This window comes from Xyrauchen texanus, chromosome 36, assembly GCF_025860055.1.
Source record: "Xyrauchen texanus isolate HMW12.3.18 chromosome 36, RBS_HiC_50CHRs, whole genome shotgun sequence".
NCBI lineage: Eukaryota > Metazoa > Chordata > Actinopteri > Cypriniformes > Catostomidae > Xyrauchen > Xyrauchen texanus.
The window spans coordinates 23,981,298-24,005,197 of NC_068311.1; the positions used below are offsets into that span (position 1 = coordinate 23,981,298).

The 23,900-nt window shown below is 36.9% G+C and overlaps 1 protein-coding gene across 1 annotated transcript in view; it reads right to left on the bottom strand.

The window, feature by feature from the left end:
* Nucleotides 1-5,508: 5,508 nt before the first annotated feature.
* Nucleotides 5,509-23,900, bottom strand: part of LOC127630155 (nectin-3-like protein) — a 59,133-nt gene continuing 40,741 nt past the window's right edge. Inside the window, exons 3-6 of the mRNA XM_052107618.1 lie at nucleotides 16,823-17,122; nucleotides 12,468-12,585; nucleotides 11,467-11,618; nucleotides 5,509-6,641 (exon numbers count right to left, since the gene is read on the bottom strand). Of these exons, the coding sequence (XP_051963578.1) occupies nucleotides 6,010-6,641; nucleotides 11,467-11,618; nucleotides 12,468-12,585; nucleotides 16,823-17,122 (1,202 nt within the window). The 3' untranslated portion in view covers nucleotides 5,509-6,009. The remainder of the gene's footprint in view (nucleotides 6,642-11,466; nucleotides 11,619-12,467; nucleotides 12,586-16,822; nucleotides 17,123-23,900) is intronic.

Genomic DNA, 23,900 nt, shown 5'->3' on the forward strand with positions numbered 1-23,900 from the left:
ACACAAGCCCACCAGCAGAGAGATATTTATACACAAACTGGATGAACCTGCTGCTGAAAGCAGTGATGGATGGGATTGGGGCCACTGCGGTGAGACAACAAGACAGCACAAAAGCTGTCCCACTGAAGAGAAGACACTAAAGCCACTTGAGTGTTGAAAACATGACAGCGGGTAGGACAAGAGGGGTGACTGAGAGTCTGGTTGCCTTCTGTGGCTTTCCCTGAACAAAAACTGGAAAGTTGCTGATCAACTACAGTATAAGAATGAATTTACTGTGAAAGTGTTCTGAATTATCCGTCCTCATGTTCTGTTGTGATTGAATGTATTGTTTGTATGTTTGAAGGCCCAGTGCTGTACATACACACATATGAATGATAATTCTAATAATAATAATGTTTATTATCTCTCTGGATTATCCATGTAAATGATGATGAGGTGCGATAATCAAGCTCCATCCAATGATGTTCTAAATAAAATTGCAGATAATAAATTAAAGGCGTGCTAATTAATTCAAATTGTGCATGTTTTATTCAGATCAATGAGTTAGATTTGCCACTTTATATTCTTCCTTGTATAGCACATTAGATTTAGTTTATGCGTAAGTGTTCATTTACACATTAACCATCAAAGATAATGGAACATATCCAGAATTTCAGTCTCTAAACTTAGTGCATTTCAATTTTCAATCTCAACTGTATGGCTCAGAACACTTGGGATATGTAGTGCATGTGTCATATAGACACATTTTTGGAAAATGTAATGTTTTTTTTTTTAGTTTTTTGGTCAAGTCCTCATTCACTATTATAATACAGAAAAGATAACCCTAACTCTAACCCTAGCCCTTCTTGTAAAGTGTTACCACTAAGGTTATCAGGCATGTTGTTCAAGGATGTGTTTTATGCAATCTCCTTAAAAACCCTGTCAAATGTCACGGGAACAAGCCTGAAGTGTCTCATTCACAATATCCAGAGGGGGTTTCAGTTTACTAGGATCACATTGAAAGATCACTCAACAGCACAGAGAATTACTCAAGTATCCATAGCTGGCTTGGTTTGTTTGTTGTGTCTGTGTTTTTGTGTGGTTGGTCAATACAAAGAAGAATAGACAGCATCATGTATCAGGGCTGTGTTGATGTGATCGATTACCTCTCACTGCCAAAAATCAATTTCCCTAGCAGTAATGGACAGGGTGCTGAGTTGGACCTAATGGAAGGTGATGCGTCAAGTCAGTAGACAATAATCGCAGGTGTGAGGAGTGCTTTTATATAGGGTTTTTGGGGACGTGGCTCTTGGGTCCCATTTTATGGTAAAGTTCATTTTTGAAATCTAGTCAGCTCCCATGAATGGTAGTGAGAACAAAAGCTTGATACAGTGTAAAAAGTGAAACTGTGGAGCTGTTGCCTTAATAGGGCCCACTTTAGTTTAGGTGTCTTTAACTACTTTGTACTTAAGCATTTGATACAATGTACCTGTAATGTGTAACTGTATACTAACATTTAAAGTACATGCAATTAATAACATAGTACCCTAACCCTAAATCTAACCCAACCCAACTCCTAAACCTCAACTTATGTAGCAGCAAAAGTGAATCATGTGAGAATTTTGCAGAACAGCATGTAGTTACACACTAAACACATTGTAGTGCGTGTGTTTTACATGTGAGTAGTTAAAGACACCTAATATAAAGTGGGACCCCTTAAGGAGCTACCTGATCTGAGCTTTAAAGCAGATGTACTTTTTTAGATGTTAACATTTCTTGTATTGCAGCTTAATATGCAAAGTAAACAATAAGTAAGCCATTTGTAGGTTGATTACACATAACATTTTACGTTTTTTCTTATTTTATTTTTTTACCTAAAATTAAAAGTGGAGCTTTGTGATGCTATTAAAACATTCCTCTGTTTGTTGAGCGACCCATCAAGCCTAACACAGCAACAATGGCTCAACCAATGGTGAGAGTTTGGGGTGGGACTATCAGTTTGTACAGCCAACTGAAGATGGGAGAAGTAGTTTTCTGGAATCTGTTTGAAAACTGATAATTTTTGCATTTCTGCCACTGACAGCTTCTTGTTGGAAGGTTTAAAAGGAATAGTTCACCCCAAAACGAAAATTCTTTCATTATTTACTCACCCTCATGTTGCCCCAAACCATATGACTTCTAATCTTTTTTCCTGTGGAACATAAAAAAGGACAAGTTTTGAAGAATGTCTAGGCTAACCTTTTCCATATAAGTGAATGGGTTTGTAAAGCAAATTCTTCTGTTTACCAGAAGCAAAATTGAAATATCACATAAACTGTACATACGATTAGTGTGCTATTTAACATGTCTTCTAAAGCCATACAATAGCTTTGAGTAAGGAAAAGGAAGAATTTAAGATTAATCGCACCAGGTTTAAAATCAAACATAATTTGTTCTCACATGTCTCACTACCAGCGTAATGCAATCCATTTGAATGCTTTGAATTGAACAGCAGCACAAATGAGATTTAAAAGCAGATTATCAGCTATCGTATGGCTTCAGAACACTTGGAAAATAGTTCACAAGTCATATAGACTACTCTTATTGTACTTTAATGACAACGTTTTTAGAATCAAATCCATTATGTTTGGAACAACATAAATGATAAACAATGAGTATTTTCATTTTCAGGAGAACTATTTCTTTTCAAGAACTACTTCAAAGAGCATCTTCATTTCAGTGGCCTTATCAAATAGAAATAATGGCCAGGATGGATCAAAGTGCATACATGGTATTCAAGATTTTACCGCATTAGTGTCTTATGCCACATGGTCTAAATCACAAGCATACTAACATGTTCAAATAATTTTTTTTTATTATTATAAACTAGAAGGCAATAAAAAAAGCAACCTCTGTCCCTTATTTTCTAAATCATTCAAGCCATCAATCATTCGTATACCTCTAATATGCACAAAATAATCTTTCAAACTCCTGAGAACTATATATATATATATACACATAAAGGAACATGAGAGGAAAAAGCACATTGGAATAAAGTGTGAACATTATCCGCACAATGTTGTCTAGCCTCATATAAAAATATGTTTATTCCATAGACAAATATCTCCCACCAGAATATTTACAAACAAAAAAATTATAATATATGTCCTGCAGCTGTCCAACCTAACACTCAAAGGTGCTAATGTTATACATTTTCATTTCAGGTGCTTTTGAACATTAAATGGCAAATAAAACATAAGAAAAATAAATTCCAACAAACAATAAATGTCAAAAACAGATAACACTTTGTGAACAAAGTGTGTCTTCATTAAATATTGACAAAAATCTGATGCATATTTGTTCAGCCAAAGGCACTATGCTTGTTAATATATACTTTATAATAAAAAAAGAAACACTGAAACCAAACTGTGTCCACTTTCACTCAGTTTTCACCAGTTTCTGCAACTTAATCATTACATGGATATGCATGCAATAGTCTGACATGTCTGAAAACAACATATTTATTGTGTTTCATGTGTTTCATGAACACATTCTGGACTAAATGACAACAAAAGGCAATGAAGATTTATTGAAAAGTTAAACTCTAACTCGTGCTACAGATATGGCTTTTTTAACAATTATGTTAATTGTTAGTGATACAGTCTAAAGAAGAGAAACAAAGCAATATGTTGGAAAACTTAATATAGACAGGAGCACAGCTGTAGAAACAGTGCTGTGGATTTATGAACAATGAATCAAAGAAATAGCAACTGCCGTATCTTTTTCAACAGGCATGCAGCGCCTGACCATTGAGACCTAGAAAGAAAAACAACCTTGCGTGCTTGCAAACAGATGCTCAGTACATCTCTGAGATCAAATAAAATAAGGTCTGTTTGGAGGAGGGCAGAAAATATTAATTACAAAGTTCGATCTTTGAGGTGCAGCATGCTAAAGGAAGCACACACAGCAGATGTACTGCCAGACAGTTTATTCTAGGAAATCTGGATGTCTCGCACAAGGAGTGTATGAGTAGCAAGGGTGGGTAAAGGGAGAGAAAAAAAGAAATCAGCACAAAATTAAAAGGAGTGCACTAAATTGGCAAATGCCACAAGGCTTCGTTGAAACCTCAGGGGCAGACCGTGGTCCTTTTGATCTGTCTATGTAATCGTTAACCCCCATTCGCCCCTTATGACAGGACATCAACACAGCCACATTAAACCGTTCTTTCAGGACTACTCTGATTGCTCACTAACTTGTTCAGTTATGAAAAGAGATATGCTATAAGAAGGGTGTGTGTTGAAATATGAGACAATATAGACCAGCTGGGTTAAAAATAAAATGCATGTGTTAAGTGAAACTTGCAGTATAGTTCTACAACGCAAAAAAATCATTTTCTTAATCAATATGTTTAACTTATTTGCCATAAAATATAAAATGTCTTAATTGCATTTAATACATTTAATTGAGAAGCAAATTTGTGTACGATAATAAGTATTATTATATATTATTATTGTATATTATATAAGTAATATACTTATTACTTATAATAAGAATATTTTTTTTTTCTTTACCAACTGGCAAATAGTTCTCTTGTTTTAAGGATACACTTTTCTAAATTAGGTTTTATTTAGGAATAAAAAACAAAACAAAACACAAAGACAAAACAAACCAAAAGTAAAACAAAACACAAAAACTAAACAAACCAAAAGTAAAACAAAACAGAACAAAACACAAAACAAACCAAAAGTAAAACAAAACACAGAACACTAAAACAAACCAAAAGTAAAAACAAAACAGAACAAAACACAAAACAAACCAAAAGTAAAACAAAACACAAAAACTAAACAAACCAAAAGTAAAACAAAACACAAAAACTAAACAAACCAAAAGTAAAACAAAACAGAACAAAACACAAAACAAACCAAAAGTAAAACAAAACACAAAAACTAAACAAACCAAAAGTAAAACAAAACAGAACAAAACACAAAACAAACCAAAAGTAAAACAAAACACAAAAACTAAACAAACCAAAAGTAAAACAAAACAGAACAAAACACAAAACAAACCAAAAGTAAAACAAAACACAAAAACTAAACAAACCAAAAGTAAAACAAAACAGAACAAAACACAAAACAAACCAAAAGTAAAACAAAACAGAACAAAACACAAAAACAAAACAAACCAAAAGTAAAACAAAACAGAACAAAACACAAAAACAAAACAAACCAAAAGTAAAACAAAACAGAACAAAACACAAAACAAAAGTAAAACAAAACAAAACAAAACGTTTAATTAAACAAAACAAAACAAAAAATTACCAATTGAGAACCAATAATAAACATATCTTACACAATTTTACTTCTCAAGTTAATTTATCTTGCTTTAAGAATGTTTAGATGTTTTAACCATAAAACAATAATACATTCTGATTAAGAAATAATTTTTGCTGTTTATTCGTATATATATATATATATATATATATATATATATATATATATATATATATATATATATATATATATATGTTACACATACACAGCATTTTCCCTGCAGTAAAAACACAAGACTTTCAAACTCAGTAAATGTGTCTTAATATGAAACTAAAGTGACACTTTGCTCCTATTAATGGAGAAGTCAAATAAATCTTAAAAAACAGAGTGGAAAGAACCAAATTTATGCTGCACCTGGTTTTAAAGCTAACAGTCATGTGCAATGTGGTAACTGGAATGGTTACGCACAGAGTGCAGCTTAATTTTAGCAGATTTGTTTTCTTTGTGTAAGTCCACCCTGTGATCATAAACCATGTAAACCTCTCCCTTTACGTCCCGAAGTCTCACAGCAGTCCACTGAATGAAATCCCATTCTAAACAGATTTGCAGTAAATTACAGCCGTTCGCTACGTACAAAACGTAAGGATAAAATCAAAAACTGAGCTAGAAGGTTACATTTTTGTTAACAATGTACACTTTCTCACACTTTTCTGAGTTAAATAATACTTTCTCCATTGTTTTTTAAATTATTGTTGTCCAGTAATGTTCCCCAGCTTTGTTTTCAAACATACCATTCCCTGCGTGAAATCACAGATCCATCTACATGGGACACATAATCGCTGTCTGTGCCGTTGTCATAGCAGTCGTCCTGCAGGTAAAGAGAGCCATTGTTTAGCGGAGGCCCGCTTGGGTTTACGTTGTGATGGTTGTGTTGGTCAGAATAATACGTGCCTTCTCTCTGAAGGCTAAGATTGTCACCCCAGCCCTCAATGTCTTTATGGTCATTGGCATAATCGGGATAGATAATGCCTCCATCGGGTTTGGGCTTCAAGTCCTGGCTGCCATTGCCTGAGTCATCACCGTAAACGTCCTGCAGCTCATGGGGTTCAAGTACGTCCAGTTGTGACTCTTTCTGCATGTCGGATGGGCCTATGTATTGTTTGGTGTAGTAGTCTCCTCTAAATGTTCTCCTCTGACGCATGTAGAAAACTCCCACCAATGCCATAAGCAACACCAGGACCAAGATCCCACCAACAGCGCCACCTACAATGGTTCCCAGGCTGCTATCTGGTGAAGGAGCCTGAGTCGGGGAGGTGAAGTGAGCATGATGCTTGATAGGAGCAGTGATGGTTACACTGGTGTCAGGCAGGATGGTCTTGGTGGTGGTGGGGACTGCAGTGGTAGATGGCGGCTCTGAAAGGGAGAGGGCAAACATGAAAATATAAGAAGACAGATATAACTATACAGTGCCCCATATAATATCAACTCACCATTATATCTAACAGAATAATCATTCTGCAAGAGATTTGCTGTTTGCATCATAATATGCTGTTTTACTCATAACGAAAAAGTATTTTTATAGGTTGGTGGTTATTTAAAGGTTATCATTCAAGATAAAAAGGAGAGAATTTGCCATTACAAACCAAAATACTAAATCTAACTCAACTGCAAATTCAGGTAACAAGGGCCACAGTAGTTTCAACTATCTGGCCAAATGATGGCATGCTAGTGCGTGCCAGGGCCAGTTCCTATCCCACTGTCACTTCCGGGACTTCATCAACAGCCAAGCGCCCTGGCCCACCGACTACCCTTGTGTTAAAGAAGGTCAACTGGGGATTAAGGTGGGGTCAACGTCAAAGGCAGAGATTCACTGAGTCAGGTCAGAGATTTCAGCACCAAGATACTCATTTCCCAATCTTTCATATCTAGCTACCAGCTTAACTCAACAGATCATCGGAGAATTGAAAATCATCAGTACTGGTCAGCAGATGAAATCAGGGCTCTTCTGAATATATGGGCTGATGAAAATGTGAATTGTCAGGTTGGGGGCATCTACAGAAACAAAGGTTTGATTAAATATATTGTCGCCGAACTTGCCAGGTTGTGTATCCAGCGCACAACAGTACAGGTTCGGAAACAAAAATAAAAATAATTGGGGACACAATACAAATCTGTGTTCATTTCGTCTCCAAAGTCTGATACCTCGTTGATGAAGTTGGCACTAGGGGGACTTATTAAGGGCAGTGCAAAGGGATTAATGGAAAGGAGGAGGCGAGAACCGGCTTGACAATATAAATAATAGTTTAATTAATGTAGAAATAAACCAAAACACAAAGACACAAGCATAAACACACAACGGTCAGCTGCCGTAAACAATCTCTCTCCTGCACCACCTTCCGCAGTCGGCCTTTATCCATCTCGGAGGCTTGATTAGCCTGATAAGGGAATGGGTGTGTAGAATCACCCCCCGGCCCCGCCCTCCGCCCTGTCACAGGCAAGTTTTATGGTAACTCTTGAGCTATTGGCCATATGGTGGGAATGCGGATCAATTTTGGTCTCGCAGCTTGAGGCTATTGGCCCAGGCTGACCTGGTTGATAGTCCTGGCTCGCACTGGCCCGATAGTGTTTATTTTTCTGAGGCATGGTTCTAAATTTTTTTATTTAGTTTTTCTTTTTTCGAATTTTATTACATTTCTTTTTATTTCCTGAATTTTTTTAAGGGTGATGATAGTTTAGTTTGTGTTTGTGTAATTTTAAAGACCCGCATGGCACATCATTGTTGCCGCATGAAAACATTTAGCTGTTTTCCTCATTAGTGTTGGTTAGATTGTCAGGCCATTTCTCTCTCGCCATTTGAGCTGTTTGACTTAAAAAAAACAAAAAAAAAAAACTCAGGAGCATGGAGCACTTGCATGCTCCAGAGATAGCATGCGTGACAATCATGTGAAACGCCGCTGTGCATGTCAGATAAGAAGCATATTTAGAATACAAGATGAATCTCAGTGAATTTTCTTAGTCTGTCAGAAATTTCACTGGGGTGGCCACTGAAGAATTTTCAGTATCTGAGAAACCCTTTTTCTTCAATTCTTGCAGTCTCACGTGAAGCAGCTCCACATTCCTCCTCTATTTCTCCAACAGAATGTGTACCGCAGCACGTACATGTAAAGTGAATAGAATGAAGTGCACATTTAACCGCAATAGAGACGATAATCCAAAATGTATATCGATTGTCAATTCTACTGGTTTATCGCGTCTACCGGTATATCGCCCACCCATACTGAACATATCTGTGTTTAAAACTAGTGATAGACCAGTATATGGGCCAGGCAGATTAATCGGTCGATATTTGACCATTTAGCAATTAATGTCACCATCCAATAAACATGTTCGCTTGAAAGATTACCAGAAGTGTTAACTTCCCCTTGTGTTCATTTTAAAATCTACCAATAGATTTGTTAATGGATATTCAACTTTTTGTTTTCAAGGTTTTTCCTTTTCAACTTTTTGCTAATTTTTGTAGATATTACATAAAATATGTGTTTGTTTTACTTTATAAATTTTGTGTACATGTAATTTGCTGTTGTTAAATTGTATTGTGTTTATCTGTATTTCTATTGGCCATCCTGCTCTCTAGATATCGGTATCACCATCGACCTTTGAAAACCCCACAATGGTCGTATTCATATACGTAACCATATTCAAGTCACTATAAGCCTACAATAATGATTTTACATTCAGAGCTATCGGGTTCGATTTAGCAGGACATTTCAGGCTTTGGTCATTCGTCCTTGCTTGTTTATGCCATGTCAATAAACAAAGAAAAGAAGGTGCAGCTGGGGGCCTGGGTAGCTCAGCGACTATTGATGCTGACTACCACCCCTGGAGTCGCAAGTTCGAACCAGAGTGTACTGAGTGACTCAAGCCAGGTCTCCTAAGCAACCAAATTGGCCCAGTTGCTAGGGAGGGTAGAGTCACATGGGGTAACCTCCTTGTGGTCTCCATAATGTGTGGTTCTTGCTCTCGGTGGGGCAAGTGGTGAGTTGTGCATGGATGCCACGGAAAAAGGTCTCCGCGGTAACGCACTCAACAAGCCACGTGATAAGATGCGCAGATTGATGTCTCAGACGTGGAGGCAACTGAGATTCGTACTCTGCCACACAGATTGAGGCGAGTCACTACGCCACCAAGAGGACTTAGAGCGCATTGGGAATTGGCCATTCCAAATTGAGGAGAATAAAAAAAATAAAAAAAAGGTGCAGCTACGAATTCCTACTTAATTGCTTAGACAACAGGACTTTCTTCTTACTTTCACTAACTCTTGGTGTAGCCAGTCAGATCCGATCAGATATAGTGATAACAGACAGCCATGATTATACATTTATCCATCAAGTTAATACACGCAGAAGAGCAGTGTCGAAGAAAAACTTGCATTAAAAAAAAAACTGTGTTCCTCCGCAAGTAACTTGCAATTTTATGTTTCACTATGTTTCAACATATCTTGATAGAGAGTCCAGAATTCCATAGAATAGCTTTAATGGAAATATTGTCATTTAGGTTACATTATGATAATAACACTGGCCGGTGGAAAGGCCCGATGTCCAAACGCCTAATAAAAAGCACAACAGCAAATAGCTGGTTGAATGGAACAAATTGTGTGAGCATTGATACAAACTTTATTTACATCATTCCAGAAACATCCCGGGTCGAGTGTGGACTGTTTGCTGTGTTTAGCCAAAACTCAAAAAAGCATCATATAAACAGTTTTCAGTAAGGGATTCACAAATGCACATATTCATCAACAGAACATTTAGATAAAGTCAAACACGCACTTGTTTATAAGACAACACAATAAAAAACACAGCAAAAGATCCTGTGAATTATTTCACAAAGGAGTTGCTTTGTCCATGACTATAATTTTAATAAAAGATGATTTGTAAAAACACTTATGAATTGAGAGATTGTATAAATTGTGAAAAAAAAAAGGTTGCATGTTGTCATGCACATGCAAGGAGAAAACTTTCAACACACTGTGGACATCCAGCTGGAAAGAATTTTCAAAAGTAAAAAAAAAAAAAAAGAAAACAAAATGAGCTCTAACAGTAACCATATTGTACAGTGTGTTTAAGAATAATAATAAAAAGGAAGACAATGGGGCTAGTTGACCTTTTACGACACAATGTCATGTTGAATGAAAGCATAATGGAACCTTTCATTAAAACATATATTAGGCTTTACCGCTAAATCTAAACTGTAAAACAATTATGAAACAATTGAAGTATAAAACTATATAAAAAATTAAAAGTATAAATTTTCAAATTATCAAACCATTGTTTTGGACAACAAATATTGTAAATAATAAACTGTATACGTTTATAACCTTGAAAGGACCCATTTTATATTAGGTGTATTTAACTACTATGTTTTTAAAAAAATTAAGCATTTCATACAATGTACTTAATATGCAAATACATGTTGTTGCATTATACTTACATTGAAAGTACATGCAATTAATGATATCTGTAGTTTCACTATTAACCCTAACCTAACCTTAACTCAAACCCAATCCTAACCCCTAAACGTGCCTCAACCTCAGAAGCAGCAATTGTGAATTTGAAAGACACTTAATAGAAAGTGGGTCCCATTTAAAAAACATTTGACAATTTGCCCCAACCTGACATTTATAAAAACGCCTTTGTTCTGAGAACATTTGGGTTAAAATGTACTGTAATAATATAGTTAACTGCCGCACTTGCCTGAATGTATGATTTTGTGGTTTTATTATGTTCACTTGTTAAATATAATTGGATATAGAAGTTTTCAAAAATTTATGTTTTTAAGAATTCTCAAAAGTTAAACTAGTTAAAGAGGGACCTTCAACTAGGCGTTTCAAAACAACATCGAAACCACTGTTAGAGAAATCACTCATTTATGTAATTGGACTTTTCACCTTATGGTTACTGAGATATAGCCCTTGTGACAACAAGCCCCAGTCTCCCCCAAATAAAAAACACTACTGTTCAACCAAATTGCCAACTTGGTGTATTTTTGGTTGGTTGTTTCTCAATTCCTCACATGAGAAAATAAAAACTGAGTGTGGATATGTATGAATGTTGTCTGAAGGTTAGAATGTCACAACATAATCTATCACCTAAAGTTCCTCCATTAAACTTCAGCCATCAATGGAGTTAACATCATCACTGGCATCTGTGAACTGCTAAGGTTACAAGAGATCTCTCACCTAATACCAAGAGGCTCACATCCTGAAAGCGCTGCCCAATATCGTTCTGAACTTCACACCTGTATTGTCCAGAGTCACTCTGCTCTACAGGACGAGTAAACACTAGGCTGTCATTAGATGTGTCCACACCTGCAGGCATTGGTGCATCCAGCCTAGGGGATGACAGAAGACAGGACGGTCAGTTTAAAACTTGTTGACAAGGTTGCTGTTTTTTCTGCAGGTGCCTTGCTCATAGGAACATGATACAGAATGAGGTGACACAGAATCTCAACAGTTCACACAGACTTTGTTTACATAGCACACAATTATTTTTATTATTTTTTAATCCAATCTTAAGGACTAACTCTCTGCTATCACTGTCTATCACTGCACTATCACTGCATTTTGCAAGTGATTCAATTTTATCCATCTGTTCAGGCAAAAAAAGGTCTTGATTTCTGAACGACTGAATAACATATTTTCAAAAACCCAATTAGAAAATTCAAATATATTTCAAACCACATTTGAAGGTGTCTCAGAATGATCTTTTTGTGGATTGGATTGGATTGAATGATTTTAGGCATCTGAATCAGATCAAATTTGATTGATTTTTGATGATTTTAGTTTCCCTTTTCAGACTCCAAAAAGCTAAACAGATTTTATCTGGACATGCCAAAAAATGCCAATTGGTCTATTAATGTAAACAAAGCCATTTTGGCCCTACAAGTGTTCAAATATGTAACATTTTTCACATGAAGTACCATTTTTAACAACCCCTGACCTATAATGGCAACTAAATCTGCTGGATCATCTATACATATATTCCATAATACCAGGCAAATCTATAGATATCTTACTTTCCCCTTTGTAACACCCTGATCTTGTACTTTAGTACAAAGTTGAAATTCAAACATACTTTTGGTCAGGGAATCTTTAGTCTTCTCATCGTATTTGAAGGATGATGGACATGGTATCTACAAACATTAGATGTAGCAAACTTTAGTATAGCTGAAAGCACATACCTGGTCCAGAGGAAGAAATTAGCAGGTGGGTTGGCGCTGGCTCTACAGTCCAGCTTTACATTTTCTTGTCCCACATACCACACCTCCTCCTGACCCAACACCATAACATCTGGAGCAACTGTAACATAATTTAGACAATTGTTCCATTTGACTAAAACATCGGAATATTACATGGCTTAAAGAATATTTTGAGCTTGGCAAAAGTGTTCAAACCCAAAATGTAAACTGTCATAACTTATTCACCCTTATGTCGTTTCAAACATGTTTGACTTTCTTCCACTGAACATATTTTGCATAATGTCCTTTCTGAAAGTGAACTGGGGCTGTTGAGCTCCTACTGTCTTTTTTTGTTTTGTTACATTAATGTTTTTATCAAGACACAATGCAACAATAACACAGAAACCTGAAAATGCCATAATGAAAACAATACTGTACGGTCCCAGAGACTGCAAGGGGGATGTGATTGGCTAACTCAATTAAACAGAAACATCAGGATACTGAGGCTTAGCTGGGGCTGAGAAAATAAACTCAAGTGTGATATGGAAGAAAGATCCAGGAGTGAAACTGAGAGCGCTGAGATCCAACCCCAGCAGTCTATACAAAACAACATGATCAAATTCTTATCAACATGGGCAGTGCTCAACTTACTTACTGAACAATACAAACCACAGTATCTGCATATACCTGAACTCCTCAATAAGTCCAAATGTTTTAAACTTATGCATAAAGCAGTCAACTTTGCCTTTAACCCTTGAATGGACTTACAGGTCAATTTGACCCGTTTTAACCATTAAAACAGATTTACATCAGCTTAACTTTAACTTAAATTGTAACTTCATGACATCCTCGATAGAGGTGTTCCGAATCTGGCAATGTAATTTATCTATTTTTAAATTGCATGTATGTATTGCAAAGCTATAAAAAACATTGTCATGATATTATACACCATACATAGTGCTGCATGTTTTTCCCAAAAAATTCCAACTTAGTTTCATCAGTTTACCAAACATATTCCCAGTAGCATTGTGGAGTGTAAAGACACACCAATGTTTTTGTTGGAAAGCAGCAGTTTCCTTTGTGGTGTCCTGCCATGAACACCATGCCTGTTTAATGTTTTCTGTATAGTAGACTCATGAACAGAGATGTTCACCAGTTCCAGTGATTCCTTCTTGTCTTTAGCTGTCACTCTAGGGTTCTTCTTTACCTCATTGAGCATTCTGTGGTGTGTCCTTTGAGTCATATTGGCTGGTCAGCCAATTCTAGGGAGAGTAGCCACAGAACTAAATTGTCTCCATTTATAGACAGTTTGTCTAACTGTGGACAGAAGAATTCTATTCATTTTGTGATACATTTTTAACCCTTTTCAGCTTTATACAAAACAACAATTCTTGATCGTAGGTCTTCTGAGATCTCTTTTGTGAGGCATGGTCCACACCAGCAGATGCTTCTTGCAAATGTTTGAGTGGATGCCAGGTTTTCCAACTCCTGATCTAATTAGCTTTTTCTAATTATTTTTTTGCTACATATGCAAATTAGTGAAAGATTATAAAACTTTAGTTATAGATGATAAAACAATTATTTGGGTTTTGAACTGAGCTGGGTCAATTTGACCCACTGAGATCAACAGTGGACTTGATCGTTAAGACCATTCAAGGGTTAAAGGGTTTATATCATATAAATATATAATACTGAAACTTCCAGAACTTTCTCCTCAGTTGAAAATAAGCTACAAAATATTTAATTCTGAACTGAGATGGATACATGGTGACAGCCCACATTTTACACATTAACAAGGCCCATTCAGTTTTAAGACACTCAGTCGATGAGGAAATAAGGAGCAAGTAGGATAGATAATATTATTCCTAAATAAAGACGGAAAGTCTGCCAAAACTTGTAGGCAAGGAAGACAAAAATGACTGTTAAATAAGACTGCAAAAACCTTGATTAACATTATAAGTGGACCTCAAGAAAATATATAATTTTTTAAATAACTGTACGAAATGACACATTTAAAGGGGACATATTATGCAAAATTGGTGTTTGTACATAAACGTGAGTCGGCAGTGTGTGTACACAACCACCCTACAATGTTAAAAGTCCACCCACTCCTCTTATTTTTCTATTAATCAAAAACAGTGTGTCAAAATGAACGGTTTACGTTTCTGCTCTAAAGTGATGTCACGTTAGAGCAGGCCTCGCCCACGACTGGTGACGGTCTCCACCCTCCTCCCCTGAGTGATTTACACACAGTCTGACATTTCTTTCCCCGCTGTAGCAGATACAGTGAGAAGAATAATGTCTCAGATTCATCATAATTGTTCTGTTGTTGGCTGTAAAAGTGAAAATAAGAGTCTTCATGTACTCCCGGCATCAGAGCCACTGAAGACGCAGTGGACAAGATGGACTGGTAATCTGGCATACTGGCATTTTCACAGTGGGCCAACGCACTTTGGGGCCGATCAGGGGCGGACTGGCCACCGTTAGAGCGAAGCGGGCTGGTGGGTCGGCCGCGAAACGTACTGAATGGGCCACGATAAGCTAAAATGAGCCACTGCATTATGCAGAACGGACCACAAAATGGTGATGCAATATGCAGAATAGGACAGCGAACACCCCCCCACTCAACTTTTGGGCTAGTTGCCATGTAAAATCCTTCAATGTAAGTTGCGACAGACTTCCGAATTGTGACGTATTTCTGAGTAAAACAAAAACATTTTTATTCATTGGTTGTTGGTTGAATTGTGAAAATATGGGCATTGCATAGCGGAGCGGAGGCAGATCTGAATGCGAGTTTGCAGAGGACACACACACACCCCTAAACCGTGCTGCTCAAGTCAGAGCTGGTTATATGTGAAATTAAGCAGCGATCTCAACACATTAATGATCAAACTGACAACATAAATGCACAAGCACATCGCAGTCTTTGCTTACTGTATTTACTATTATGCCCTTTTTAACTAGATGTAATAAGGCTGTAGCCGCTGAAAAACCAGTGAGTAAAAGATAACGATATTTTATCGTTTTGAATCAAAATACACTAAATACACAGGGAAAAAAACGTACTTGTGCTCTTTATCCCAAGATAACTACATTCAAGAATATAAACATCCGAAGCGTTATATTCATTAGTGATCACCTCAGCAATTCAGGAGTGAAATTTCTCAAACACAACCGCAAATTCACCGTAATTCCTCCTCATTCGAAATGTAAATTCAAGCCAGCTGACCCGTAACCAAGGAAGTTAGGGTTAAGGAATGAGAGTTTAGAAGGAAAACAGACAAACAAACACCTTGCCATCTTCACCAACATGCGATTGAAGCTTCGTTCAACTCTACGCAAGGTTGTGGTATTTATAAGAAAGGGGGAGGGTTTAAGCTGACTAAATGATTGGAGAAGTCCTGCATACGTTACCAGGAAGTGTAAACTAAATGATCGGAGAAGTCTTGCATACGTTACACTGTCGGAAGTTCGAGTTATTACATTTTGATTAAAGATTACGAGGTCCAAAATGTTTTATTCAAGTAAAATATATGCATGGATGAATTGTTAGCAATAAGATCAATAACATGCATGTAGAAAATAGATAGGGTGAATTTTCATTTCGTGCCAACTTTAATGAAATAATTAGTATTGACATATGAATGGGGTTTTCAGGCTTAAAAGCAGTTTTCTCACTTTTAAACACTTTGGAGGGCATACTGTTATTTATTGAGTACTAAAGCCTCCCTCTGTCAGTATGGACCTCTCCCACTTGTGTTTCCGCTCTTGTAGCTGCCCTTGTTGTGCTCAGATCAATATTTCTTAAAGAACTTCCATTAAGAAGCGCTCTGTACAAACAGACAGCAGCCAACAGTTCAAGATGACAAAGGAAAGCATATTTAGGATTAAGATGTTACAATGACTCCTATACTGATGTTTTATGAGAGTTTGAGAGTCACAAAAGTGAGCTCATGAGCGATTCACTTGGATTGTATTGACCTACAGAGCTGAGATATTCTTCAAAAAATCTACGTTTGTGTTCAGCAGAAGAAAGAAACTCATACACATATGGCATGGTATGAGGGTGAGAAAATTATGAGGGAATTTAAATGCTTGGTGAACTATCCATTTTTTTCTATTCATTGTTTTATTCGTGCTGCTTTATCTAGCTTTTTTAGTGCAAAGAGCTTTCAATGAGAATGGCCTTTTCAAGGTCTGTAAATTGAATTTTTTTATTTCCCGATATTTACAGGTTTTCACTGTCTGTGGAGAGTGGGAACACTAAATCTAAATACAAAACAAGACAGAGGTGGCAACAGGAGAACAATTCTTCTACAAGGGGACCTTTGATGAAAGCAGTTTACATTCACACTTACAAAGCACATTGAGCCGATAGGGAATGCGGAATTCCGTGGATAGTGCCGGATGACGAACAATGCAGCTGAGGGCGTGGTTAAACTCGTCACGGGTGGGGGCCCACACGTAGTGCACTGAAGTGGTGGAGGTGCCATCAGACTCCTTCTGTGCAATGACCTCTGTGCGACCCAACAGGCCTGATTCCCAGAACACCTCTGCTGCTGGGCGACCCCTTTCAGCTGTACATGTGGCCACCAGAGTTTCACCATCTCCATCCGTCAGGGTCAAGGAGCCAGGAGACACATAGACTTTTGGCTCCACTGAAGAAGCCAAGAAAGAGAAAAGAACAGAATTAAACAGAGGAAACAAGAAATAAATACAAATGAAAAAAAGGAAAAAATGGTCAGGATGAATTATGCAGTGCTACCAAAACATTTGAACACCTAAGCCACATTTGGTTGAAAGTAATTGCAAAATTTGCTCATAAAAGCATAATTTATTTGCAGACACCACTTGCTTCGATATTTTTCATCTAATGCAAATGCATTCAAACATGTTTAATTGTGAACTAAGTGTCATATTACTTTTTGGGCTTCTGTATATTACATAATGAGTTATTGATATTAAACCTAGAGGATACTGTACAACAAGATTCATAAATAATGAACATCAGAAAACAAAATAGGAAAAATGGGCCTTGGTATAATCAGGAAATGAATTGTATTGATTACCCCAACTCTACAAATTCACATTAAAATTGGATGATGCCAGTAATCTGAAACTTTTCCAGTAATCTGAAACGTTTGCTGAGGTAGGAGTGTGTCAGAGTGGCTTCAGTCTCTTCAGAAAAATGGGATTATTGTGAGACTCTACATGGATTTTCAAGAGAACAAAGGCAAGATCAATTATGAATTACAGCTGAAGCAGTCATTGTGAAATGTCAGTTTTGCTGCCATAATTTGTTCAGCTGCCCTGAGCAACAAAACCAAACACTGATTGAATTAAAAACACTGACTCAGTTTCGACTGTTTTTCTTTTTGAAATAACATTAACTGAGAGACCATTCACCTCAAAGGCTACATTCACACCAAAGCCAAAGTGACCAAGTCACATGACCTTTTAAATACACTATAAAGACATATAGTCATAATCAGTATTTTAGTCTTGTTTTCCAGTAAAAAAATATCTAAACAAACTTAAAACAAGTTTTTCACAATTCCTGACATTTAATCGTAGAAAACATTCCCTGTCTTAGGTCAGTTAGGATCACTAATTTATTTAAAGAATGTGAAATATCAGAATAATAGTAGAGAGAATGATTTATTATTTATTTGTATTTTTTTAATCACATTCCCAGTGGGTCAGAAGTTTACATACAATTTGTTAGTATTTCGTAGCATTGCCTTTAAATTGTTTAACTTGAATTTTGGGTAGCCTTCCACAAGCATCTCACAATAAGTTGCTGGAATTTTGGCCCATTCTTCCAGACAGAACTGGTGTAACTGAGTCAGGTTTGGAGACCTTGCTCGCACATGCATTTTTAGTTCTGCCCACAAATTTATTTAAGATTGAGGTCAGGGCTTTGTGATGGCCACTCCAATGCCTTCACTTTGTTTCCTTAAGCCATTTTGCCACAACTTTGGAGGTATGCTTGGTGTCAATGTTCCTTTGCTTTAACTTCCTGGCTGATGTCTTGAGATGTTGCTTCAATATATCCACATCATTTTCCTTCCTTAAGATGCCATCTCTTTTGTGAGCAAAAACTCCCTCCTGCAGCAAAGCACCCCACAACATGATGCTGCCACCCCCATGCTTCACAGTTGGGATGGTGATCTTCGGCTTGCAAGCCTCACCCTTTTTCCTCCAAACATAACAATGGTCATTATGGCCAAAAAAATGGTGTTTCATTAGACCAGAGAAAATTTCTCCAAAAAGTAAGATCTTTGTACCCCTGTGCACTTGCAACCTGCAGTCTGGCTTTTTTATGGCGGGTTTGGAGCAGTGGCTTCTTCCTTGCTGAGCAGCCTTTCAGGTTATGTCGCTATAGGGTTTGCTTTATTGTGGATATATATACCTGTCTACCTATTTGTAAATTGCTCCCAAGTAAGAACCAGACTTGTTCTGATTTCTTTTGATTTTCACATGATGTCAAACAAAGAGGAACTGAGTTTGATAGTAGGCCTTAAAATACATCCACAGGTACACCTCCAATCAGAAGCTAATTGGCTAATTGTCTAAAGGCTTGACATCATTTTCTGGAATTTTCCAAATTGCTTAAAGACACAGTTAACTTGGTGTATGTAAACTTCGGACCCACTTGAATTGTGATATAGTCAATTAAAAGTGAAACAATCTGTCTGTAAACAATTGTTGGGAAAATTACTTGTGTCATGCTCAAAGTAGATGTCATAATAGACTTGCCAAAACTATAGTTTGCTAATTTTAAATCTTTGGAGTGGTTAAAAAATGAGTTTTAATGACTTCAACCTAAGTGTATGTAAACTTCTGACTTCAGCTGTACATTTACAAAATGTACATTTACTGTATCAAATACATTAAATTGAAAACATATTCTGAAAATTATTAAAAACAAGTCTCAATACCTTATGCAATTACTCTCAGTAACCATCTTGTTATTGGACACTTTCACTCTTGGATTACATTTATAATGGCTGACGTGTATAGTGAATTTCTACAATGGTGTTACGATCCCGTGTCGTCTGCACCGTGTTTCATGTTTCGATCCCTTGTTGTCTGCCCCGGGTTTTCCGTTTCACTCGTCACTGCTCACGTTCCATGTCACGTTTTCCTTGTTGTCCGCCCCGTGTTTCACTGTCTTTGTTAAAACTACATTTCCCATCTTTCCCGGCTCTCTCTGCCAGCACAGTGTTATTGTCCGCACCTGTTCGTGATTTTGTTATCACCGTGTCCTGTCTATTTAAACCCGCTTGTTTTCCATTTCCTTTGTCGATCGTTGTATGTCTAATGTTGACGTTTCATGTTCGTTCGAGGTCTCCTGTGGATGTCTAGTCGTGTTCGTTCTGCCCTTTGTGGATATTTCCCCAACCTGTGTAGCTCCTTTGTGTTCTTCAGTGTTTTAGTTTATTTTCCCATCGTGGACTTTTCTTTTGTTCCCGTGTTTGTTAATCTGTCTATGCTTGCAATAAAAACCGCATTTGGATCCGCATCTCCCGTCTGCCTTCTCCTGACTTCCCACATTTATAACAAATGGCATCTGAAACTGAAAACTACTGATTTTACATGATGCTGCATCCAAGCCACTAGGTGTCAGTGTAGGTCCAAAATGACAAAAACGCATAAGTTACTGAGTGCAACTTTAAGTATGTTTTGATATTTTGATATTAACAAAAATACTGATTAAGAAAAGATGGAAAAAGGCATGTTTATCATCAAGAAACATCAAAACATAATTTTCTAAGTATAAATAATAATTTCTCATTATATAATAATACATTATTTATAAATAATAAATTATTATACAAATCATTTTCTCATTATATGAAACTAGAAGAACTTTGGAACCTTTGAAACCTAGTCTCATAAAATTAACTAAAATTTTGCAAACAGACTTTCTACATTAGGGCAGTTTTCTGATAAAATGAACACTAGAGGTGCTACAACAACTGTGTGCGTTTTATTCACTTTCACACAAATAATGACTACAATGGCTGATTATGACTTTATAAACAATTATTTCTTGCTCTATTACACACATCCTGCTTTGTTTTGGTATCACTTTTACTCTAATGCATAATTTGAATGAAATTCTGTAAGCGATACTTTTTAATTTGAATTACAGACTCAACTACATTTACACACTTAATACAATGTGATTAGCTTGTGCATATAAGCTGGACATATCACTGGGAAACTGCAGCTAAACGTGTAATAAGGCACATCATTTTATTTAGCAAAAATGTTACGGTCGCATAATTTTCATGAGACCAGACTGATTTTTTTTCTTAAGACCATAAATATTTCTATTGTCACTTTTTATTGTCACTGTTCAAAGCAAAGTTTCAGCTACTTAATTAAACAATATTTTAAGCAAATGGAGTGGAGCTTGTTCATCTAGGCCAGCCAATCCCAAGGATATATAAGCGGCTGTTTTCCTTGCACCAGTGACAATTCTTCCAGCATCCCCGACCTCCCCATCTCTACCTTTAAATTTCATGATGCCTATAACAATTATTATTTTAAATTGTCTTTCTATTTTTTTGCTTTAGTCAGAAAGCGCAGGGATCTCAGATCTCAGAGCTTAACCCTAACCCGAACCCCCTCCATTATGAACGTTACGCCAGATCTGTTAATCTTAATGCACTCCAGGACTATATGAACCGGTGAACTCATGAAATATATTTTTCCACCGTTCTGCATAATATTTGAGCAATACATTGTAGTGCAGTAAATATAATGCAATTCATAAACTATTTTCGAACTCACTCCCAGGTTAAATCAAGCATTTAACTATGATAAATGAAAACAAAAGAAAATGAATTCCAATCTGACTGTTCACAAGTCACATTGCAAAGATGCAATGTGATGCAGATAATAATTGAAAATGTGATTTGGAATCAGATCAGAATTTGGCCACTGTTGTATGATTGAATAAACATAGCCTCAGTCTCCATCCATCCATCCATCCATCCATCCATCGTCAACCGCATATCCTGTGTACAGGGTCGCGGGGGGCTGGAGCCTATCCCAGCTAACATTGGGCGAAAGGCGGGGGACACCCTGGACAGGTCGCCAGTCCATCGCAGGAGCCTCAGTCTCTTTTATTATAATACAAGTATGAACCCTTTTAATGTGCCCTGTTCCCTTCTTCTTATCTCCATCCATCTCTCTCTCTCTCTCTATAGAGAACTGCAACAGCTGCACTCCTGCTCATAACAAACCGTTTTACCATGTGGGTAAGAAATGTCCACTTAATCCTAAACACAAGGCCGTCAACTCCACACACCTGTTCAACTCTGTAAACAGATTAATGCTAAACATAGCCTCGTGGCACCTGCACATGGGGACCCACTGCATCAGTGAGAAATGACATTTGACTGCCAAGATCAGGCCTAACCTAAACCCTGACATCTGTATCACGCTGGAGCTCTGCTGACTCAGGGCTTGCAGGGGCATCTTAGCAACCCATTCACATCCAGCCCCTTTGAGAGAAGAAAAAAAATGATGGCTGGTTGACTAGATGGTGCAGGTTGGGTCAGGCAAAGGCACAAGTGTGGAAAGGGCAAGGGTATTGATTTCACATCAGAGAGTGTTAGAATCAGGGCTGGGTCACTTTAGCCCACACAAATCCTCCACAGATCCCAAAACATTCATGCTTTCATTTCAAACTGACGAATTAAGACAGACTCGTGTTTTACACTCTTAGGACGTGCAAAATGGCATATTTTTACAAATATAAAGAAATAATCAGTCCTATATAAATAGGCTGGTCTAGGGTTAACCTGACCACGAACAGAAGAATTTCTGCGAGATAAGACATGTTTACATAAGACCCATGTTTATGTGCAAAACAGCTAGATAGAGCGAAACGTTTTGAAACTGTATTATAGACTTCCTTGAATGGAAAACAATGAAGGGGTTTAAAAGTTGTCCTATTTTTAACTTGACACATCGTCTAACACCCAAAAACCAGTGTGAGATGTGACTCAATAGCCAGAGATGTCTGTCTGCATGTGTATGGCTGTAGTGGCGATGGCCAGATGCTTTAAAGGCGGATAATTTAAATACACAACTTTCCAGAGAAGTTTTTACTGGGCAAACTGTCTAAAAACCAAAGCACAAAAATACGTTATTTATATTTATGTGGGGGCATAGTGAATTCCTCTTTTAATACTATCTAACTTTCTATATGCTTCCCTATATTCCATTCTAGGCCGATCTAGCAATGGGTTTAGTGCTTCTACAGACAATGTTGACACAATGTGAAGTTATTATGCAGTTGCATTTGATGGAAAAATGCTAGAAAAATATATTCTGCAAATAAATATTCCATCATGACAGTAACACATTTTTTTTAAGATAAATTATTCAACCACACTAGTAGACTAGTCAGTTGTTGGACAACTTTTTGACCATTGTGACCCATCAATAATAAGCTCTAAATGCCTCCCTATTTTTCTTTGGGATGCAAATTGCATTAAAACGGATGCTCTCAAAACCATATAATCATTATAATAGATTCCAGCAAGTAATGGCATTTATGTTAGAAAAAGAAGAATGTGAATTGTGGGTACAAATTATACAGCTTAGCCAGCATGCCACATCTGATGTGTTTTATTATACAAATTCATTCGGTTATTGAGAATTCCTGCAATGATTCATCATTGTTAAATTTACAGGAATGAGGGTGGCTGCTTCAAGCTAGTGTGCAAAACGCAGACAAGTTTGAAACAAGCTGATTGGCTAGTTCCATTTTTTTCTCTCTCTCTTTCTCTCTCTCTCTCTCTCTCTCACACACACACACTCTCTCTCTTTTTTACAGTTTTAGGGGATTGAATATATTTTTCCTTTTTGTGTGAAATGGCACAGGAATAATAGCTTCACTTTCCAAAACTCCCTACAAAACCTTTGTATCAGTTATTGCATTCAATCGATTCTTACACTGTCAAGTTTACTACAAAAAGGAGAAACATTAAATTAGCCTTTGTCATTCATGCTTTGCTGGAATGCATAAAATAAACAGGGAACTGACAAAGCAACTCCCCACAATTGAAAATAGAACCAGGAATGTACTATCATGCCAGTGTGTGACAAATATATTTGTCATCTCAGTAACTGTTTTACTCTTCATTTCCCTAAAGCAAAAAGGGGCTCTGTTAAGGGTGTTTCCACCACTTTCTATAATTACAATGTACAAAAATAAGCCATTCCAACACAAGTTTTACTAAATCACGACTTCCCTGCAATTTTAGTCTTGTTTTCAATAGAGTTTCTGGAATGCTGGTTAATCATGTTTTGAGCGCCTTGTATAATTAGAAATGATAAATATAACTAATTAACTAAAATGTGAGTTGTGCTTGCCCATGAAAATGTCGGCGCCATAATGCTAGGGTGTTGTTG